This window comes from Grampus griseus, assembly GCF_964374135.1.
Source record: "Grampus griseus genome assembly, chromosome: 1".
Lineage (NCBI taxonomy): Eukaryota > Metazoa > Chordata > Mammalia > Artiodactyla > Delphinidae > Grampus > Grampus griseus.
Window position 1 is genome coordinate 87,237,193 of NC_139017.1, and position 18,183 is coordinate 87,255,375.

The 18,183-nt window shown below is 51.8% G+C and overlaps 2 protein-coding genes across 2 annotated transcripts; both read left to right on the forward strand.

Annotated features, from left to right (window-relative positions):
• Window positions 1-517: 517 nt before the first annotated feature.
• EPS8L3 (EPS8 signaling adaptor L3) lies at window positions 518-10,812 on the forward strand (the record flags this gene model as incomplete). Its single annotated transcript, XM_082657674.1, has 16 exons — window positions 518-810; window positions 969-1,033; window positions 2,741-2,899; window positions 3,185-3,334; window positions 3,423-3,478; window positions 3,878-4,017; window positions 4,105-4,220; window positions 4,482-4,602; window positions 4,688-4,749; window positions 4,977-5,051; window positions 5,370-5,518; window positions 8,488-8,569; window positions 8,813-8,847; window positions 9,332-9,515; window positions 9,701-9,874; window positions 10,759-10,812. Exons 1-16 carry the CDS (start codon window positions 609-611, stop codon window positions 10,810-10,812), a joined length of 1,824 nt encoding a protein of 607 aa, XP_082513800.1. The 5' UTR covers window positions 518-608.
• Window positions 10,813-13,506: 2,694 nt separating this feature from the next.
• LOC309831064 (glutathione S-transferase Mu 3) lies at window positions 13,507-16,700 on the forward strand. The gene is made up of 8 exons (XM_082668009.1): window positions 13,507-13,617; window positions 14,002-14,077; window positions 14,418-14,482; window positions 15,536-15,617; window positions 15,695-15,795; window positions 15,920-16,015; window positions 16,105-16,215; window positions 16,516-16,700. Exons 1-8 carry the CDS (start codon window positions 13,570-13,572, stop codon window positions 16,612-16,614), a joined length of 678 nt encoding a protein of 225 aa, XP_082524135.1. The 5' UTR covers window positions 13,507-13,569; the 3' UTR covers window positions 16,615-16,700.
• The last annotated feature ends 1,483 nt before the right edge of the window (window positions 16,701-18,183 follow it).

The window sequence follows — 18,183 nt, forward strand, 5'->3', positions numbered from 1 at the left end:
TGATACTTCATTGTGATTTTGACTTGCTTTTCTCTAATAATTAGTGATGTTAAACATCTTTTCATGTGCCTATTGGCCAACTGTATATCTTCTTTGGAAAAATGTCTATTCCCTTGAGCTGGAATTTAAAGGGTTGTGTGGGGAGGGACTCTGAGAAGAGGGTTCAGAGAACGGAAAGGCAAAGAGACAGAAGATTTAGTAAGACATTCAGGAAAGTGCAGATCACTGACACATCCTACAGAGCCCATCATAAACGTGCATACAAATGCATGTGCGTACACATACACATACACCCCTCCTGAGCGGGTCCCCAGCATAAGAGCCAACATTGGCCTCCTCCTAATTTGAGGAATTGAAACAGGCTTGGACAAGAGGCTTGCTTTGGCAGGGAAGGCTGCAGACCCTAATTCCTTCCCTCCAGAAGCTAGGCACACCCATCTGGCATATTTTACACTCAGGCCCAGGATGGGATCTGGTCCCAAGTTCCTGTCCACCCAGCTTTCCTGAGCCCATTGGAATGAGCTTTACTGACCAAATAATGGGAAGCTGGGAGCCTGCCTGGGGGCCTCCAAGGCCCAACCAAGACGGAGGGCTCCTCAGCAGAGGGTATGTCTGGAGAAGGATCCAGAAAGACCTGTGGTCCAAGCCTCAGACCCGGGTCAGGGATGGGCTGCAACAGCTGTCCTGCCCAGCTCTGCCCCAGTATCCCTCTCCCCAGCCCTGATTGCTGTCTCTTCCATTCATTTCGGCTTCTAGGGAGTCATCTCAGCGGTGTCAACATGTCCCGGCCCAGCAGCAGAGCCATTTACTGTAAGCTGTCCCTCCAGTGCCCTCTCCCGTTCCCTCCCACTGAGCTCCCTGAACCCCCTGCCCTCCATTCCCTCCCTTGCCAAGCTGACCAACCCTTATTGCTGTATATGTCTCACCTCCTTCTTCTGCCCCCCCTCCCTTGCCTTGGGCCACGGCAGTGCACCGGAAGGAGTACTTGCAGAATCTCACCTCAGAGCCCACCCACCTGCAGTTCAGGGTGGAGGTGAGTAACCCGGGGGCCCCAGACAGTTTCCTGATTCAACCCAAGTTTTCCCGTGTGTCCACCGCCCTGACAAAAAAACAGACATCTGAGATAAGTCTCTGCCACAGAAGCCAATGGCCTGACCCAGTCAGAGCAGGTGGGCTTGGGTCCAGCAAGCCTAACTGAGCATCTGCTGAATGTGGGGAAGGAGGATGGGCAGGGAAGGCCAGGCTAGAGGTTGAGGTGGTGGACGTCCTATCCCCGGGCAGGAACAAGCAGCAGAGGGATGGGTCAGGAGGCACCTGCCACCACCCCATCCCCGCCTGTCTCCCAGTCCGCCCCCTGCCCCAGCTGGAGGAAGGACTGTGTGAGGTTAGCAGTCCCTGTTTGAGGACTTGAAAGGACCACTGTCTGAGAGCGGAGCTTTCTGGGCTTGAGCTCCCCGGGGCAGGCCTGCGCAGCTTAGAGCCTACAATGGAAGCTCTGGCCCTGCGTGGGAAGACGACACTGGCTCTGCCACATCTAGTTGCCTGGAGAGTTGCTGACACCACAGAGAAAGCTCAGACTGGAAGGGTGTGGCAGCGAACAGAAGACACTAGGTCAGGTTGAAGGTCTGGGGTAGAAACCGCCCCTGGGCAGCAGCAGATCTAGGGCCCTCCCGGAGAAGAAGCAGAAGAAGCAGCGAGGGATGCTGGAGCAACCGTCTGGGGGCTCCAGAGGGCGGCAGAGGTCAGGGCCCCCCAGCCATCTGGGCTGGGCCCAGGAGCACTGGGCTTCATGGAGGGATGGGGGTTAAGAACGGCTTCGGTTAGGTTTAGCAGGCAAGAGCAAGAAGAGGCATGTCCAGGATGCCAGGGCACTTGGTCATGTTGTCAGAGCTCCTGAATATGCCAGCCGTATGAACTGGGAGAGGAGCTGGGAGCTATGCAGAGGGCGGCGTTGTGGGATCAAGGGGCAGGAGGCAGACAACCTCCCCCCAACCAGGGCCTGGAGGGGAGGGTGAGGGGCAGGACTGTGACTGGTGAAGGCAATGTTTGGATAGGAGAAGGGAGGGGTCTCCTCAAGGATAAAAACACTGCTGGAATGATCAGACTAGCAGGGGGCAAGGGCCTGAGTGGAGACAGAGGTCAGTATGGACCTCTCTGGGCAAGAATCCGGGAGAAGGGGGGCTTGACTTCTTCCTGAGAGACTGGGAGGTGATGGGTTAGCAGAAGTGGAATGCACCTTCTGGGCAGGGGGAACAGCACGAGAAAAGGCACGGAGACAGGAACGCTAGGTCAGGGAGGAGATGGACCAGGCTGGGATGGTGATTCCAAAGAGGGCAAAGGAAGCCGGGGACAGAATTTGAGCATCCTATATATATCCCACCCAGAGGAGTTCAGACTTATTTGTTGGGTAGCTGAAGCCCACATCTACCACGATCTAGCCCCCTCAGCTGGCCTGGACTGTTAAAGGCCATGACTGTCCTTCCTCCAGAGTCCTAAACCCCCTCCTACAGCCCCTCAGACCCTGACTTGGGAACCCCATCCTAGCCTGACTGCCTCTGGCCAGCACACAGGCCCCTGAAGTTTGCTTTATAGGGATGGCCTGGCACTCCCCAGCAAGGAGGCCAGGGACATGTCTTCCCCCTCTGCTGCCTTTCCCCCACCCCCTAGCCCTACGCATTCCCACCTGTGATCCCCTTCTCCAAACCTTCTCCCAGTCCTGCATCTTCTCCTCTCCCCTCAGCACCTGCTGACATGTAAGCTGGGGACACAGAGAGTCCAGGAGCCCAAGGATGCCCTGCAAAAGCTGCAGGAAATGGATGCTCAGGGCCGGGTGTGGAGCCAGGACTTGCTCCTGCAGGTCAGGGATGGCCGGCTCCAGCTGCTGGACATCGAGACAAAGGTCAGCCTCCCACCATTCCCTGCAAGGGATCATAGCTGACCCAGGCCGTGGGAAAGCAAGCACCAGGCATGAACACCATCGATGCATGTCCCACGTGGCAACCACCCCTCCCCATACACAATACATACCCAGGACTAGGAAGAAACGGGGGACAGAGACACAGGGATCAGGGGAGACGACGCCCCATCCCAGACCACTAGAAGGGTGGAGCAACCCAGGTCAGGAGCTCCCAGGAGTCAGCCTGGCTCTCAGTGACCTCACAGCTGACCTCTCTGCCTGGCCCAGGAGGAACTGGAATCTTACCGCCTGGACGGCATCAAGGACATCGACGTGGCACTCAACACCTGCTCCTACAACTCTGTCCTGTCCATCACTGTGCAGGATTCAGGCCTGCCAGCCACTAGCACTCTGCTTTTCCAGTGCCAGGAAGTGGGGGTGAGTAGGTGTGGAATCCAACAGCCATCACCCCCCCACTCCTCCCCGACCCCCCATCCCCAGCCTGTCTGACTGCTGCTTCCTGCAGGCAGAGCAACTGAAGATCAGCCTGCAGAAGGCTCTGGAGGAGGAGCTAGAGCAAAGGTAGGCAGCCTCTGCCCCAGCCCACCTGCAGGACCTCAGAGCTCAGGTCTGCCCCACATCTGGGGGAGCCCAGGAGCCTGTGGCCCAATAACATAGGCATAGACCTGGGGAGGGGCCAGGCTGAAATAGGGCACAGATGGGCATGGGGAAGGGGCTGGGGCGGGGCCCAGTGAACACTGGAGGCTGGCCTCAGAGGCTGACGTGGGAGGGACTGGCCCCAGAGAGCAGGCAGATGAGGCAGGGGAGAGTCAGGGAAGGCTTCAGATGGAGACCAGGGAGCAGGGCTGGTCGGGCTCCTGGAGAGAGGGAGTGGTACCCTTGGGTCCTAGGGCAGAAGGGTGGGCAGTGACTCTGTCCCAAGAACCCTGTCAAAGCTGTGTCCCCACCATGTGCTCACAGGCCCCGATTCGGAGCCCTTCTCCCAGGTCAGGACAGATGCAGGGGGCCTCTTCTGGAAAGGCCGATCCCTAAGGAGCAGGTACCTCCTCTGGAGTGCAGACCCCCTCCAGAGCAGCACCACTGGATGACCCCAGAGCACAGTAAGCTTGGGCGTGGGGGCCAGTGGGAGGAGAGGATTCCCATCAAAGGTCAAAGAAGTTCTGGGCCATGGTTCCCTTCCATTGCAGACACACCACGATCCCCAAGGCCCCTGCCACACCACTCCATCATCCAAAACTCAAGTGCCTTCACTTTGCCTCCTTCGAGGAGGTCCCCATCCCCCGGGGACCCAGGACAGGATCAGGTAACTGCAGACTGTCTTGGGCTCCTTGAGGATTTTTGGTCCTGGCCCAAGAGAGGACACCAGTCGTCTCCATCACCCCAAGGAGCCAGGTGCCAGGATGACCAAGGCAGGGCCTGGGTTGAGGAGGGACCCGGAGCCTTGGTCAGACCCTGGGCTGGGCCTGAGGCTCAGGCTTGTGGTAGGAGGGGGCGGGGGGTCAGGGTTGGGAGTTCCAGGGTGGGCCTAACTGCCCACTCAGACCATGGGTTGTTTGGGGTCCAGGAGGTGCTGAGCCACGTCCTAAGAGACATCGAGCTATTCATGGAAAAGCTGAAGGAGGACCAGTCAAACACCAGTCATAAGAAGAAGAGACAGAGGAAGAAACAGATAAAGCATCAGGGGGGTGAGTGTTGAGGGCCAGGGGAGAGGAGTGGGGGGAGAGTCTTGGGATAATCTGTGACCCACCACCTTCCCACTTCTTTCTACAGGGATAACAGAGGCACATTACATCGACTGCTTCCAGAAGATCAAGTACAGCTTCAACCTCCTGGTATGTGGCTCCCCACAAGTTCCCCAGCCCTTCCCCCCACCCCACCTCAGCAGTCCCCTCCTCTCTTGTCTTATGGACATCCCAAGCTTCTCCAGCTTCTTCCCACTCTTGGGACTTTTGGAGAAATGCCAGGCTCCCCATCAAGGCCCAGAACAATGGGGCCCTTGGGTCCTGGTGAAAGTAGGGTGGGAGGAAGGGTGGTAACAGGCTTCGCCCTGTATCCTCAGGGAAACCTGGCCACGATGCTGCAGGATACAGGCGCCCCTGTGTTCGTACACCTCCTCTTCCAAACTCTGAACTCCGTGAGTCGGGGGAGGACAGGGTGGTGCAGAGGGACATGCTGAAGTTAAGATGAGACAGAGGCCTGGGTGGGAGGTAGGGGGCAGAGGGAGTCTGGATCTGCCCTTTGCTCACCTCAGCACATTCTTCTCCTTGACCCCAAGACGCCATCCCCACTATGCACTGTCCTTAACCCCAAGGACACCAGTGGGGGCAGGAAGGAGTAGGCCTGGGGCAACGCGGTATTGCAAAAGTGGGAAGCCAGGGACCCCAGGCCCTTCCCCACTCCTGTCTGGCCCTGCAAGAGCCCAGGCTTCCTGAAACCTTCTGTCCCTCCCCAGATCCTGGAGCAGTGCCCTGAGCCTGGCCTAGCAGTCCAAGTGATCTCACCCCTCCTCACCACCAAGGCCGTTGATCTGCTGCAGTCCTGTCTAAGCCCACCTGAGAGTAACCTCTGGAAGGGGCTGGGCATAGCCTGGACCACCAGCCAGTAAGTGACGACAAAGCCTAACTGAATCAGAGGCAAGGGACGTGGGGGCATAGGGCAGGACACACAGGGCAGGAGGTGGCAGGCTCTACATTGTGTCTTAAAACAAACAGAAATTCTGTACCCATTAAACAATTAAACAAAACTCTGTACCCATTCTTCCCACTCCCCAGGCCCTGGTAACCTCTATTCTATGAAATATCTCAAAACAAATTGAAGGACTCTACCTGGAGTGTCCAACTTTTAATTAGGCTAAGTACAAACAATGAAAACAAAACAAAACCACCACTTACCATCACCCACCACTGAAGGAAAGCATTATTTCGGAAAAAAGAACAATTCTTCCCAAGGAAGGAGAGTTGGCAACCTTCTACTAAAATTTTTCTCATTTTTGTCAAGGACAAAGTGAAAACTCTGTCTCAATTCCTGCCCAGATTTTAACAATTACTGATGTAAGAGATGCTGCAAATGTAATATCAATAAGAGTTGCAACCCAGGAGCCAAGGAGCTAAGAGAGAAAGAGATATTCCACGCGGGTGGAACCGTGAGATGGGCAGTTGGGCGGCAAGGCCAAATTGATGACAGCTGTGGGGAGGGGAGGATGAGACCAGCTTGGATATGCTGAGCTGAGGTGTCAATGGAACCTGCGCAGAGACAGGGTGGCCTGGGCTTTGGGGGAGAGGTCCGACCTGGCTACAAGAGTTTGAGAATAGTCAGTACAGAAGTGATATTTGGGGCCACCTGGAGGTAAGCACTGTGGTGGGAGCCTCAGAGCTCACTTTAACAAGCATGGTCTGCTCTCCCCATGAGAGAAGGGCCTGGGGAAATTTCAAGGTGGTGAAAGGAAACATGGTTAAGGAGGCAAAGAGAAATTCCAGAGAGTTAAAAGGAGAAACAAAAAAGCAGAAGCATGAAAACCAAGAGAGACGAGGGTTGGGGATTTTTATATAAATTTATTTATTTCTTTTTGGCTGTGTTGGGTCTTCGTTGCTGCACGCAGGCTTTCTCTAGTTGCGGCGAGCAGGGGATACTCTTCGTTGCGGTGCACAGGCTTCTCATTGCGGTGGCTTCTCTTGTTGCGGAGCACGGGCTCTAGGCGCGCGGGCTTCAGTAGTTGTGGCACGCGGGCTCAGTAGTTGTGGCGCACAGGCTTAGTTGCTCCGCGGCATGTGGAATCTTTCCGGACCAGGGATCGAACCCATGTCCTCTGCATTGGCAGGTGGATTCTTAACCACTGTGCCAACAAGGAAGTCCAAGAAGAGGGTTTTAGAAAGAGAAATCAACTGGGAAAAAAACCAGTGGTTCTAGGATTCTTTTTGCCTAATGAGCAAGGTTTTTTTTTCCAATTCAGCCCCATTAAAGGATTTTTGTGTCCAATTCATCTAAAGACATAAATTATAACTTAATGTAATCAATTTCTTTTATTGTGGTAGAATATACATAGGATAAAAGTTAGTTAAACTATTTTAAGTGTATAATTCAATGCCATTAAGTACATTAACAATGTTGTACAGCCATCACCACTATCCATTTCCAGAAATTTTTCAGCATCCCAAACAGAAACTCTGTACCCGTTACACAATCAACCAAAACTCTGTACCCACTCCTCTCTTTTCCCAGCCCCCTGGTAACCTCTATTCTATTTTCTGACTCTGTTTATTATTTTAAATATAAAATTAAGTCAGATGTGGCCTAAGATGTTTTCTCATTTCTTAAAGTAACCAAAAATGAACGAATGAATGAGACGAAAGACAGAAACACAGAAAACAGAATAACTAAAGAGTTGTAAAAACTCTCAAAATAGTTAAATTTCAGATAAATTTTATTCAGGTTATTTGATTTTAGGCAAATTGACCCAAAACTATAAATAACACTAAATTCTGTGGTAATCCAGAAGGATATAGACCATACAAGGCCACTGGATCTGGCAGTCAGATTATCAGGACTTTAGAAGAACTAGTTTCAACAGAGCAATGGCAAAGGTAAAAGTCAGGTTGCAAGGCATAACGAAAGAACCAGAGGTAAGAAAATGCAGGCAGGGCATATGGACACGTCCTCAAAAAACTGGACAAAGATAAGGGAATAGAATGACAGCTTAAAGGGCACAGTAACAGAGTCAAGGGAAGACCTGAGCATGTTTTTAGGGCAAAGAAAAGGAGCCGATAAAAACGATTCAGAAGGGGGAATCATTGACTTGTCCCCGTTGAATAAATTAGCTGCCTCCTGTGTCCCATGCACTGTACTATGGATACAGCTCTCAAGGAGTTCAACATAAGTAAGAAACACAGACATGTGAGAATCATGTGCCATTCAGCGTGAGAGGAGCAATAATCCAGGGTGTCTGGAGTTCAGCAGCAGTGCAAAGAGGAAGCATTCACCTCTGCCTCCGAGAGGTAGGGAGGGGACTTCCTCGAAGAGGGGACTTGGCATTCCCCAGGCCGGCAAGCAGAGCATGACTGGAGACCACCAACAGTGTGCTGCTCCTCCTGCGTGCTAGGCAATGGGTGAGGGGGAGGCTGAGTGGCAAGTACCAGCTCCCACCCTAGAGCCGGCCAGAGTGCTGTGCTGGGATCACAAGGCGGAGTTCCACGTACTAACCCGCTAGAAAGGGATCTGCTGCTGGGAACTCTAACCAGTTAGACCCCGCGGGGGTCTTCCAGCCCTAACGCTCTGCGGTTCTACCACTCTCAGTCAAACCCCCCATCAGTGAGATAAAGTACTCATCTCTTCTGGTGTTGATATGTCTGCACTTTCACGGGCAGAGGTGAGGCTGGCCCATGGATACCTGCACTGTGGGATTTGCACATGCTTAGCTGTTCACTCCTATGTGGGTGTCCCGGGGCCTTTGATCAGTGCACGTGGGCCATGTCCTCCACTACCTAGAAGATTCCCCAGGCTAGGCCCTGTCATCTCCGCCCTCTCCACATCCCACAGCCTGGCACAGAGTGGACTCAGCCTTGTTCTTTCCCCAGGTCCAAATGGACAGGCAGTGAGCCCCTGCCCTACCAACCCACATTCTATGACGGTTGGCAGCTTCCAGAACCTTCCTACGAGGTAAGGGGAGCTTAGCACAGAGTCCTATTCAAAGCCCTAGTCTCTGGCTGGGCTTTCTCAGTCCACTATCTCAGTCCAAACCATGGTCACGTGACACCTAAGTGGTAGGTGGGTTCTGTGTGGTGGGCAGACAGGTGAGGGGATATGAGGCAGCTGTGTGCAAGGGGGTCTGTGGTCTCACACCCCACCTCCCTACCACCACGCTGGCTGACATCCTGTTCGTACTCTGTTCTACCCCTACAGGAGCCTTCAAGATACCAAGACTCTACTTCCCCCCGGTATGCCCTGGGTTTAGTCAGGACCGTAGGGTTCCAGGGAGGGAGGGACAGGGCTGATTTGTGGATCTGTGGATTCTACATGTCACTGACGTCCGGGCTCTCTTTTAGCCAGGCACATACATGTACAGGCACATCTCTCCCCTACCTTGGGTGAAGAGGCAGTTTTTCACCTTCCTAGGCTCCGATCCCTTCTTCTTTCAATACTCTCCACACGTACCTCTGATTTCCCAGAGCTTGAGTATTAAGTGCTCAAAGGAGATGCAGAAAATTCCACTGCTGGAAGAGTCCTGAGAAATCAACATTTCAGACCCCTTCTGCTTATAGAAGCCCACACCCCAAGCCCACCTAAGAAGGACCTGCCCTCAAAATCTGTGGAAGCCCAAAAGTCACCGTTAGACTCCAACGGGGAGGTATCTGGGGCTGAGACAGGGGCCCAGTCTCTGAGGCCCCACTCTCCGGCCATCCTGACTGTCTCCGGGGGTAGCGGGGGAAGCCCTAGGTTAGGGAGCAACTCGCACTTTGCTCAAGAGGAGACACACAACCACGGACGCCACCCTGGGCCCTCCAGACCCGGACCTGTCAAGCCAGCCGTGAAAATGCAAGTCCTATATGAGTTTGAAGCTAGGAACCCACGGGAACTGACTGTGGTCCAGGGAGAGGTACTGGAGGTGAGGCATGGGCTTGAGCTGATAAAAGGAGGTGGTGGTTGGTGGGAGCTACTGGGAGCATGGCGTGGGTGGCCTAGAGAGGGAGAGGGAAGGTGGGGAAGGGCCAGAAGGGAGAAAGCCTGGTGGGGGAGGGCCAAGGCTGGTCGGACAGAGGCTTGGGTCACCGCTGGAGTGACTCTTGGCAGGTTCTGGACCAGAGTAAACGGTGGTGGCTGGTGAAGAATGAAATGGGACGGAGCGGCTACATCCCCAGCAACATCCTGGAGCCCCTGCAGTCGGGGTTCCCTGGAAGCCAGAGCAAGTCGTTCCCTCCGGTACTACCCAGCCTAGACTATTCAGAAGCTATAAAGCCTGAGTCAAAGGTGGGGGCAGGGAGGATCCAGTGACAAGTGGAGGAGATGGTCCCGGTTCAACTTAATCAGTATTATCACACGCTTACTGTATCCTGAGTTTATTCGTGGGACCAGAGCAGAGAACAAGCCTTGTGCCTATCAGACAAGCGAACCATGGAGTGAGACAAGTGATCTGATGGAAGCCCAGAGAAGGGACCCAGATGATGGTGGCTGTAGGTGGCTCTGAGATGAGATGGCCTCTGACCCCCACTTCCCCTGATTCTAGGCTCCAGGGCTTCGACTTAGCTCAAGGCCTGAGGAGGTCACAGCCTGGTTGCAGGCAGAGAACTTCTCCACTGTGTGAGTGCCAAGTCCCACGGCTTTACCTCTGTAAAGGGCTCAGATAATAATCAGGCACCCCTCCCCATCACAAGAGTCTCTTCCAGGGCGCTTCTCCCTTCAACCTCAGGAGCTATGAAATTAGTTTCAGCCAATATGTTTATCTTACTCCCTGGCCTCCAGATACCCTTTCTGTGAATTCTTCTGTCACCCCAGTCTCCAAGCCCAAACAGCCCCTTCTCCACACAGACACCCAGGCCCAGTCCTTCCGCCCCACCACTGACAGTTTCTGCTGTTTCTGTTCCCAGCACAGTGAAGACTCTCGGGTCCATGACGGGGCGCCAGCTGCTTCACATGAGACCTGGGGAGCTACAGATGCTGTGTCCCCAGGAGGCCCCAAAGGTCCTGGCACGGCTGGAGGCTGTCAGAAGGATGCTGGGGGTGAGGCCACCCTGGGATCCTGACCACCGCTGGAAATGTGGGATGATCCCTGAGTGAGAGTGTCAGGTGGACAAGCCAGCAGCCCCAACCCTGGGGTGGCACTCAATGTGTCAGGTCTGGCCACAGGACAGTCCCCCAGGGGCTTGATTTCATGTGCTCAGGCATGCCTTGAAGCTCCTAGCTGATTGTTGGCATCAGCTCTGGGGTCCCTCACCTGCCACCAGCCTCACCTCAACCTTTTCTTTCCTCAGATGAACCCTTAGGCAGCAACTCAAACACCTCCAAGACCAAGACTTTCTCACAAGCAAGATGGCGGATATGATAACTCTTTAGAGCCCCGAGAATTCTTCTTTCAGGCCCCCAGGTTGCAGCGAACCCCACACCCCAGCTCACACAGCAAATAAGATGAGCAAGCCCAGAGGTTGAGACGAATGGTGCCCCTTCTCGCTGTGTTGAGAGCTCTCCCCAGTTGCCACCTATTTATTGCATCTCTTTCCTGAGCCTGGAGCACTTAAGCCTAGGTTTGTCAGGCCTCTGTTTAGCCCCCCTCCTCCCCAATAAAAGTATCTTCAAGCTTGTCATGTGCCTCTCTTGCAGCTTCCTCTGGTCCTGATGGGGGCCAAAGGCAGAGAGTCAGGAAGAGCTGGGACACTGGGCATGAAACAGCAGCAGCCCTACATCCATCACTGGGCCAGACTGTTTGAATGTGAGCGGGAATTCACTGGAGCTGAGCCAGAATTTGAGAATTATGGTCCAAGCTCTCCTTACTTTATAAACAAACTCCAAAATAAGGCTATCCTTGACATCTTTATCCTTCTGTGTACACTTCTTCCAGTATATTCCAAGGCACCCAGCACAGCTGAGGACACAACACTTCACAGGAGCAAGGAGTACCGGGGCTGACAGTGGTAGGTTTTGATCAGCCATACTGGCTGATGATCCAGAGACGCACTGAAAAAGCGTGTCAGGTGGTCCACGCTCTACTTGGCAACTTTCTCTTCTAATACTTTTGTCCCCTCCTGTTGGGTGAGCTAAATTTGAGCCCCCTCCCCAGCTTGTCTCTTTAGTGGCAGAGCATAGGGAACGCTGGACTGGAACACTGGACTGCCTGTGTGAACTCTGGCAAGTCATTTCACTCTCTGGCTTCCTTTTCTCTCAAACGTTAAGTGAAGAGCCTGTACTGTCTGTGGCTTCTGATATTTAGTATACATAGCCTTCTTTAATCTCAGAACTGTCACAGACTGCCCTCCCTACAAAACCGGTTGTACTTTCATTGATTTAGTCTACAGTTAAGGCTTGATGTACTTATGGATTAAGGGTCCTTAAGATTTTCCCTTAGTCTCTCTTAATTGAATTTGTCCATGACCCTAACACTGCCAGAATATTGTATTTTTCGACTGCCTATGTCATCCCCTCAAGTTCCTGGCCTCCGAAAATCATCTCTCTTAGCTGATGACACTGAATAAGAAAGCAAACATCTTCCCTCACAAAATAGAACAAAAGTGAGACCCTTAAGGTTTGACTTTCAAGGGCAAAAGTTAACCAGAAAAGTTAATTTGGGGGAACGGGGAGAGGAGATATTGACACATTGCCTTCTGGGGCTTCATGGAGCTGAAGGAGTCCTAGAAACAGGGAAACCCTCCAGAACCAGATAAAAAAAAGTATGCTCCCCAGATTTCCCAGCAAGGACTGAGATGAGGTGAGACTGTCTGGATATCCAAGTGCAAAGGAACTAACACAAATTGGGCTGACAGACCTAGGTTTGAATCCCAGGCCACCCATGGAAACTTGAACCTAGGAAGGCAACTCACCCAACCTCTCCAGGCCTCAATAATCTTAATGGGCATAAAACCTACTTCACAAAGTTGTTGTGAAGCTTAAATTGCAATAAATTAGTAACATACGTGAAATACCTAGACTATTGACTAGCATATCATAGGTGTTCCTTAAGTGTTAGTCTTATACCCAAGTTAATTTGTAACTGGCCTGTTATCTTAGGAGGAGAAATCAGGCATTATAAATGCATCTGTCCCAATGTGTTTGTACTTTTTTCCTTTCTTCTTTTAGTGAACTGTCCTTTTAAAAAGTCTCATCTGGGCTTCCCTGGTGGCACAGTGGTTGAGAGTTCGCCTGCCGATGCAGGGGACACGGGTTCGTGCCCCGGTCCGGGAAGATCCCACATGCCGCAGAGCGGCTGGGCCCGTGAGCCATGGCCGCTGAGCCTGCGCATCCGGGAGCCTGCCCTCCTCAACGGGAGAGACCACAATTGTGAGAGGCCCGCGTACCGCAAAAAAAAAAAAAAAAAAAAAAAGTCTCATCTTTGCTTCAGCCAAACTAAGGGGGAAATGTGAGTTCCCAAACCCCGGCTAGGGGGTCTTAGAACACAGGGGCTCTGTGTTCTAAGTAGCTGTGCTGTAGAGGCCAGGCCAGACACCTAACGAGCAGCTCCGAACTCCTCTCCATCCATCCTCAATGCACACGCCAAAGACAGAGATTCCCTGGTGGTCAGTCTCAGTCGCCTCCTGGTTCTTGCCCACCTCCCCCCAAACCCCCCACACCCGCTAGATAAATATTTATGGCATGAATCGCACTCTCTGGGGGTAACCAGGGCCCTCACCGCCTAGGCTGTTAGGGCTCCTCCCACCCTAATTGGCACTAGTAAACAAACACAATTCCGCTTCACGCGTGGAGAATGCAGAGACCCAAACCCAGGTCCGGGTCACTCTCCTCCCCTGCCTAGCCCGGGGACGGTCCGCCCCCAACCCCAGGGACTGCAGCAGTCGCGCCTGCGCGTGGCCACGCGGACACTCGGGGGGGAGGGGAAGACGACGATGGGGGCGGAGTCAGGCGCGCACGTTGGTGCCACCTACTTACGTCGGGTATAAAGCCCCTCCCGTTAGCCAACTATCCGCAGTCCGCGAAGGCAGGCACGCAATAACGAAATGTCGTCGAAGTCAACCATGATTTTGGGTTACTGGGATATTCGCGGGGTGAGTGCCGTCTCAATTGCCAAGCCGCTCGGTCTGGTAGACGGACGCGGAGGTGGCCGGGGGCTCACGGTCAGTGGTCTCCGAGAGAAGGGGTTCTACTCGGGGGCCAAACTTCCTACGCCGCGACGCTTAACGGCCCCAGCCGAGCTCCCGGGCCGCTGAGGCCGACCCCTGCCCCGCCTCTGGACACGCTGGCCTGGGGGAGAGGGGCTGAGGGCAGCAAGCCCAACGTGGTAGGTCTCAGGAGCCGTTTAACTACCCGCTCGGCGGGATGCAGCGTCTGGGCAACCGTGGGCCGGAAGCGGGCGCGGCATTGGCGGGCGTGGATTGGGGGTGCCGTTGGGAGCTGTGCAGATGCTGACGGGGAGCTTTTTTACTCCCCAGCTGGCGCATGCCATCCGCATGCTCCTGGAGTTCACGGAGACAGCCTATGAAGAGAAAAGATACACGTGCGGGGAAGGTAATGCCCCTCTGGGTGGCAGTGCGACGCCGCGCTAAGCCGAGCAGGCCCTCCAAATGTCCCTGTCTTCTTCTGCCCTGAGGGTGGCATCACGACGAGGTCGGGTGGGACTTCTGCCCCAGTCACCTGGGAGCTCTCTGCCGTGTCCAGTGTGGGGAGTGATCTGGGGATTCTCTCTCTGCCATAGCCCAACCCTGTCTTAACACTTTATGAGTAATAGTTAAGCTTTGGGGGTCTAGGTATGTGAGGTATTGGAATTAGGGTGTGTCTTTAGATCTTTCCACTCTCCTCAGGTCGGATATTAAGGAGGTTGGATCCCACTTCATTCTCTCTCTTACAGCTCCTGACTATGATAAAAGCCAGTGGCTGGATATGAAATTCAAACTAGACCTGGACTTTCCTAACGTAAGTGGCTTTAGGAGAATAGGGGACAGAAGGGAAGGTCTTCAAGTATATCCTTGCTCCTTTCCTCTCTATTCTAGGGGGATCTAGAATATGGGCTCTTAACCTGGATAGAATAGGTAGAATTCAGGGGTCCTTGAACTTAGATGGAGAAAAAATTACATTTTCATTTCCACTAACTAAAAGTTAACAATTCCTTCTGTTGTGAGTATAGGCAGTCAGTGACCTTGATTATTAGCCATGCCTGTGACTTTGTCACTAGTAGAAAATGGATATTTTTGTATTATATTAATGTGTTGCAGATATTATAAATAAATATTATTTACACTTATCATATTTTGAAAGTATGATAGTTATTACCTCTTGTTATTTAATGCATTCATAGGCACATATTACTCTTACAATTTTGTTCTTTTAATATTATATAAATCGTGTAAATATATGTAATTTGCTTTATGCATTTAAAAACCTTATTCTAAGAAAGGGTCCAGGGCTTCCCAGGTGGCGCAGTGGTTAAGAATCCGCCTGTCAATTCAGGGGACATGGGTTCGAGCCCTGGTCTGGGAAGATCCCACATGCCACGGAGCAACTAAGCCCGTGGGCCACAACTACTGAACCTGTGCTCTAGAGCCCATGTGCCACAACTATCGAAGCCCACACGCCTAGAGCCTGTGCTCCACAACAGAGAAGCCACCACAATGAGAAGCCCACACACTGCAACGAACAGTAGTCCCCGCTAGACACAACTAAGGAAAGCCTGCGTGCAGCAACGAAGACCCAATGCAGCCAAAAATAAATAATTAAGAAAAAAAAAATAGCGTCCATGGCGTGCACATACGCATACACACACACACACACACACACACAGATTAAGCACCCCTGTCTAGAATCAGGTGTGGACTCAGTTACTAACTTTTACTTACTCTCTTCTTTCTCCTGACACAGCATCTTCTCTCTACTGTTCACTTCCCTGCAAGTCTTATCTTTCCCAGGAGAGAGAGGCAGGTAGGCAAGAGAGAGTCGGGTTGTTCATTTGGCCTTTCCTTTTCCTTCCAGCTGCCCTATCTCATGGACGGTAAGAACAAGATCACCCAGAGCAACGCCATCTTGCGCTATATCGCCCGCAAGCACAATATGTGTGAGTGGGGTAGGGCTGGTGAGGTGAGGGCTGCTCACCTGGGGGTGGATAAGGCCAAATGACAGTTTGGCCTACAGGTGGTGAGACTGAAGAAGAAAAGATTCGAGTGGACATGATGGAGAACCAAATAATGGATTTTCGCATGCAACTGATACAACTCTGCTACAACGCTGACCACGTGAGTTTCCTCAGCAGGAAGGCATCAAGAAAAAGGAGCATTGAGGAACCCAAGTGTTATTTCTGCTCCATTCGCATGCAGATGATGACAGCTATTCTCACTTTCCCTTTTACTTCTCTCCCAGGAAAAACTGAAGCCTCAGTACTTGGAACAGCTACCTGGACAACTGAAACAGTTCTCCTTGTTCCTGGGGAAATACTCATGGTTTGCAGGGGAAAAGGTAGGAAGAAAGGAAAAGGAGGGGATCCCTTTCTATCTCTGCAGGTGTTAATGAACTCCCCAGACCTGATGATCTTATCGTTCCTCTAGCTCACCTTTGTGGATTTCCTCACCTATGATGTGTTAGATCAGAACCATATCTTTGAGCCCACGTGCCTGGATGAATTTCCAAATCTGAAGGCTTTCATGCGCCGTTTTGAGGTGATGCTCCCTGCACCTTTCTCTTACAAAAACAGACTCTCCCCAGGCCCCAAGGGACCCCATTGTGGTAGATTCTTGCCCAACACCAGCTTTTGCCTAAAGGGATCAAGGTTGGACACCTCTAAGCCTTTAAGTCTTGGGAAGGCCCTGGCTTCTATACCTTGAAGGCACTGTCTACAAGAAATGGCAGGGGTGAGGGCCTTGGGGGTGGAGTCAGGCAGCATGTGAGTGTTGCTGTTTTGGAATGGGGATTTGGGCTGGGCTAGAGTCTTTATAAGGTTTGGTGTGCTTTCCCTTCAGGCCTTGGAGAAAATAGCTGCCTACATGCAGTCTGACCGCTTCCTTAAGATGCCCATCAACAACAAGATGGCCCAGTGGGGCAACAAGAGAATATGCTGAGCAGGAGGCATACTTGCACTGCTTGTTTTGTTCCATCCTGTCCCTAGGGGGGCCTGTACTTTCTCTGCTCTTTTCAATAAATAGCACTGCAGTTACTGGTGTCCAGCTGGATGTCTCTTGGGAGTAAAGGCCAAAGGAGAGTAAGGACATGTTATTTCAATCACTGCAACGTTGACATTCCCCCACCCCACACCTGAGTTCAAGGGCTAGAGGTTCTTGCCCAGCCCTTCAGAGTACTAGAAATAAAGGTGAGATTGCACGGCTGTAGATGACAAGTGTATTAAATGAGACTAGAGCCCCTGTGAAGACCTGGTGAAGATAAGTAAAACTGTGTGGTACTATGAACTCAACAGAACTAGCGTTCAGAAACAGACCCTTATATATGTGATAAAGATGATATTTTAAACTGGTAGACTAACCAACATATAGGAGTGGGACAGTTACTTAGCAATTAAAATAATAGACCCTGGGCTTCCCTGGTGGCGCAGTGGTTAAGAATCCGCCTGCCAATGCAGGGGACATGCATCCAAGCCCTGGTCCGGGAAGATCCCACGTTCCGCGGAGCAGCTAAGCCCGTGTGCCACAACTACTGAGCCTGTGCTCTAGAGCCCGTGAGCCACACGCTGCATCTATTGAAGCCCATGCATTCTAGCGCCTGTGCTCCACAACAAGAGAAGCCACCGCAATGAGAAGCCTGCGCACCACAACAAAGAGTAGCCCCCACTCACCACAACTAGAGAAAGGTCGCGCGCAGCAACGAAGACCCAACACAGCCAAAAATAATAAATAAATAGAAATAAATAAATTTATTAAAAATAATAATAATAGACCCATACTTCATACCATTCACTAAAATTAAGTCATCTGGAGTTTAAGGCCCAGTGTTAAACATAAAGTATTAATGAAAACGTATGAATGTTTGGAATCATAGGGTAGGAAACATTTCTCTAAGACATTTTAAAAAGCTATAAAGGGAAAGATTTACAAATTCAACATTATTCCACATAAAAATTTTTTGTGACGAAATGACAAGTGAGATAAAGGACCAGTATAGAGACCATGTAAAGAACTCTCATTAAGGCAACTTGGGATTTTTTGGGTTTTTTTTTTTGCGGTACACGGGCCTCTCACTGTTGTGGCCTCTCCCATTGTGGAGCACAGGCTCCGGACGCGCAGGCTCAGCGGCCATGGCTCACGGGCCTAGCCGCTCCGCGGCATGTGGGATCTTCCCGGACCGGGGCACGAACCCGTGTCCCCTGCATCGGCAGGCGGACTCTCAACCATTGTGCCACCAGGGAAGCCCAGGTTTTTTTTTTTTAATTGAATATAGTTCCCTATGCTATACAGTAAGTCCTTACTGTTTATTTTATATATACTAGTGAGTGTCTGTTAATCCCAAACTCCTAATTTATCCCCTGCCACTGCCTTTCCCCTTTGGTAACCATAAGTTTATTTTCTATGTCTGTGAGTCTGTTTCTGTTTTGTAAATATGTTCATTTGTATATTTTTTAGATTCCACATATAAGTGATATATATGTCTTTGTCTGACTTACTTCACTTCGTATGATA

Coding starts and splice junctions, on each gene's coding strand:
- LOC309831064 (XM_082668009.1), top strand. CDS start 13,570: ATGTCGTCGAAGTCAACCATGATTTTGGGTTACTGGGATATTCGCGGG. Junction 14,483..15,535: donor TAGACCTGGACTTTCCTAAC/GTAAGTGGCTTT, acceptor TTTTCCTTCCAG/CTGCCCTATCTCATGGACGG. Junction 16,016..16,104: donor CATGGTTTGCAGGGGAAAAG/GTAGGAAGAAAG, acceptor TCGTTCCTCTAG/CTCACCTTTGTGGATTTCCT.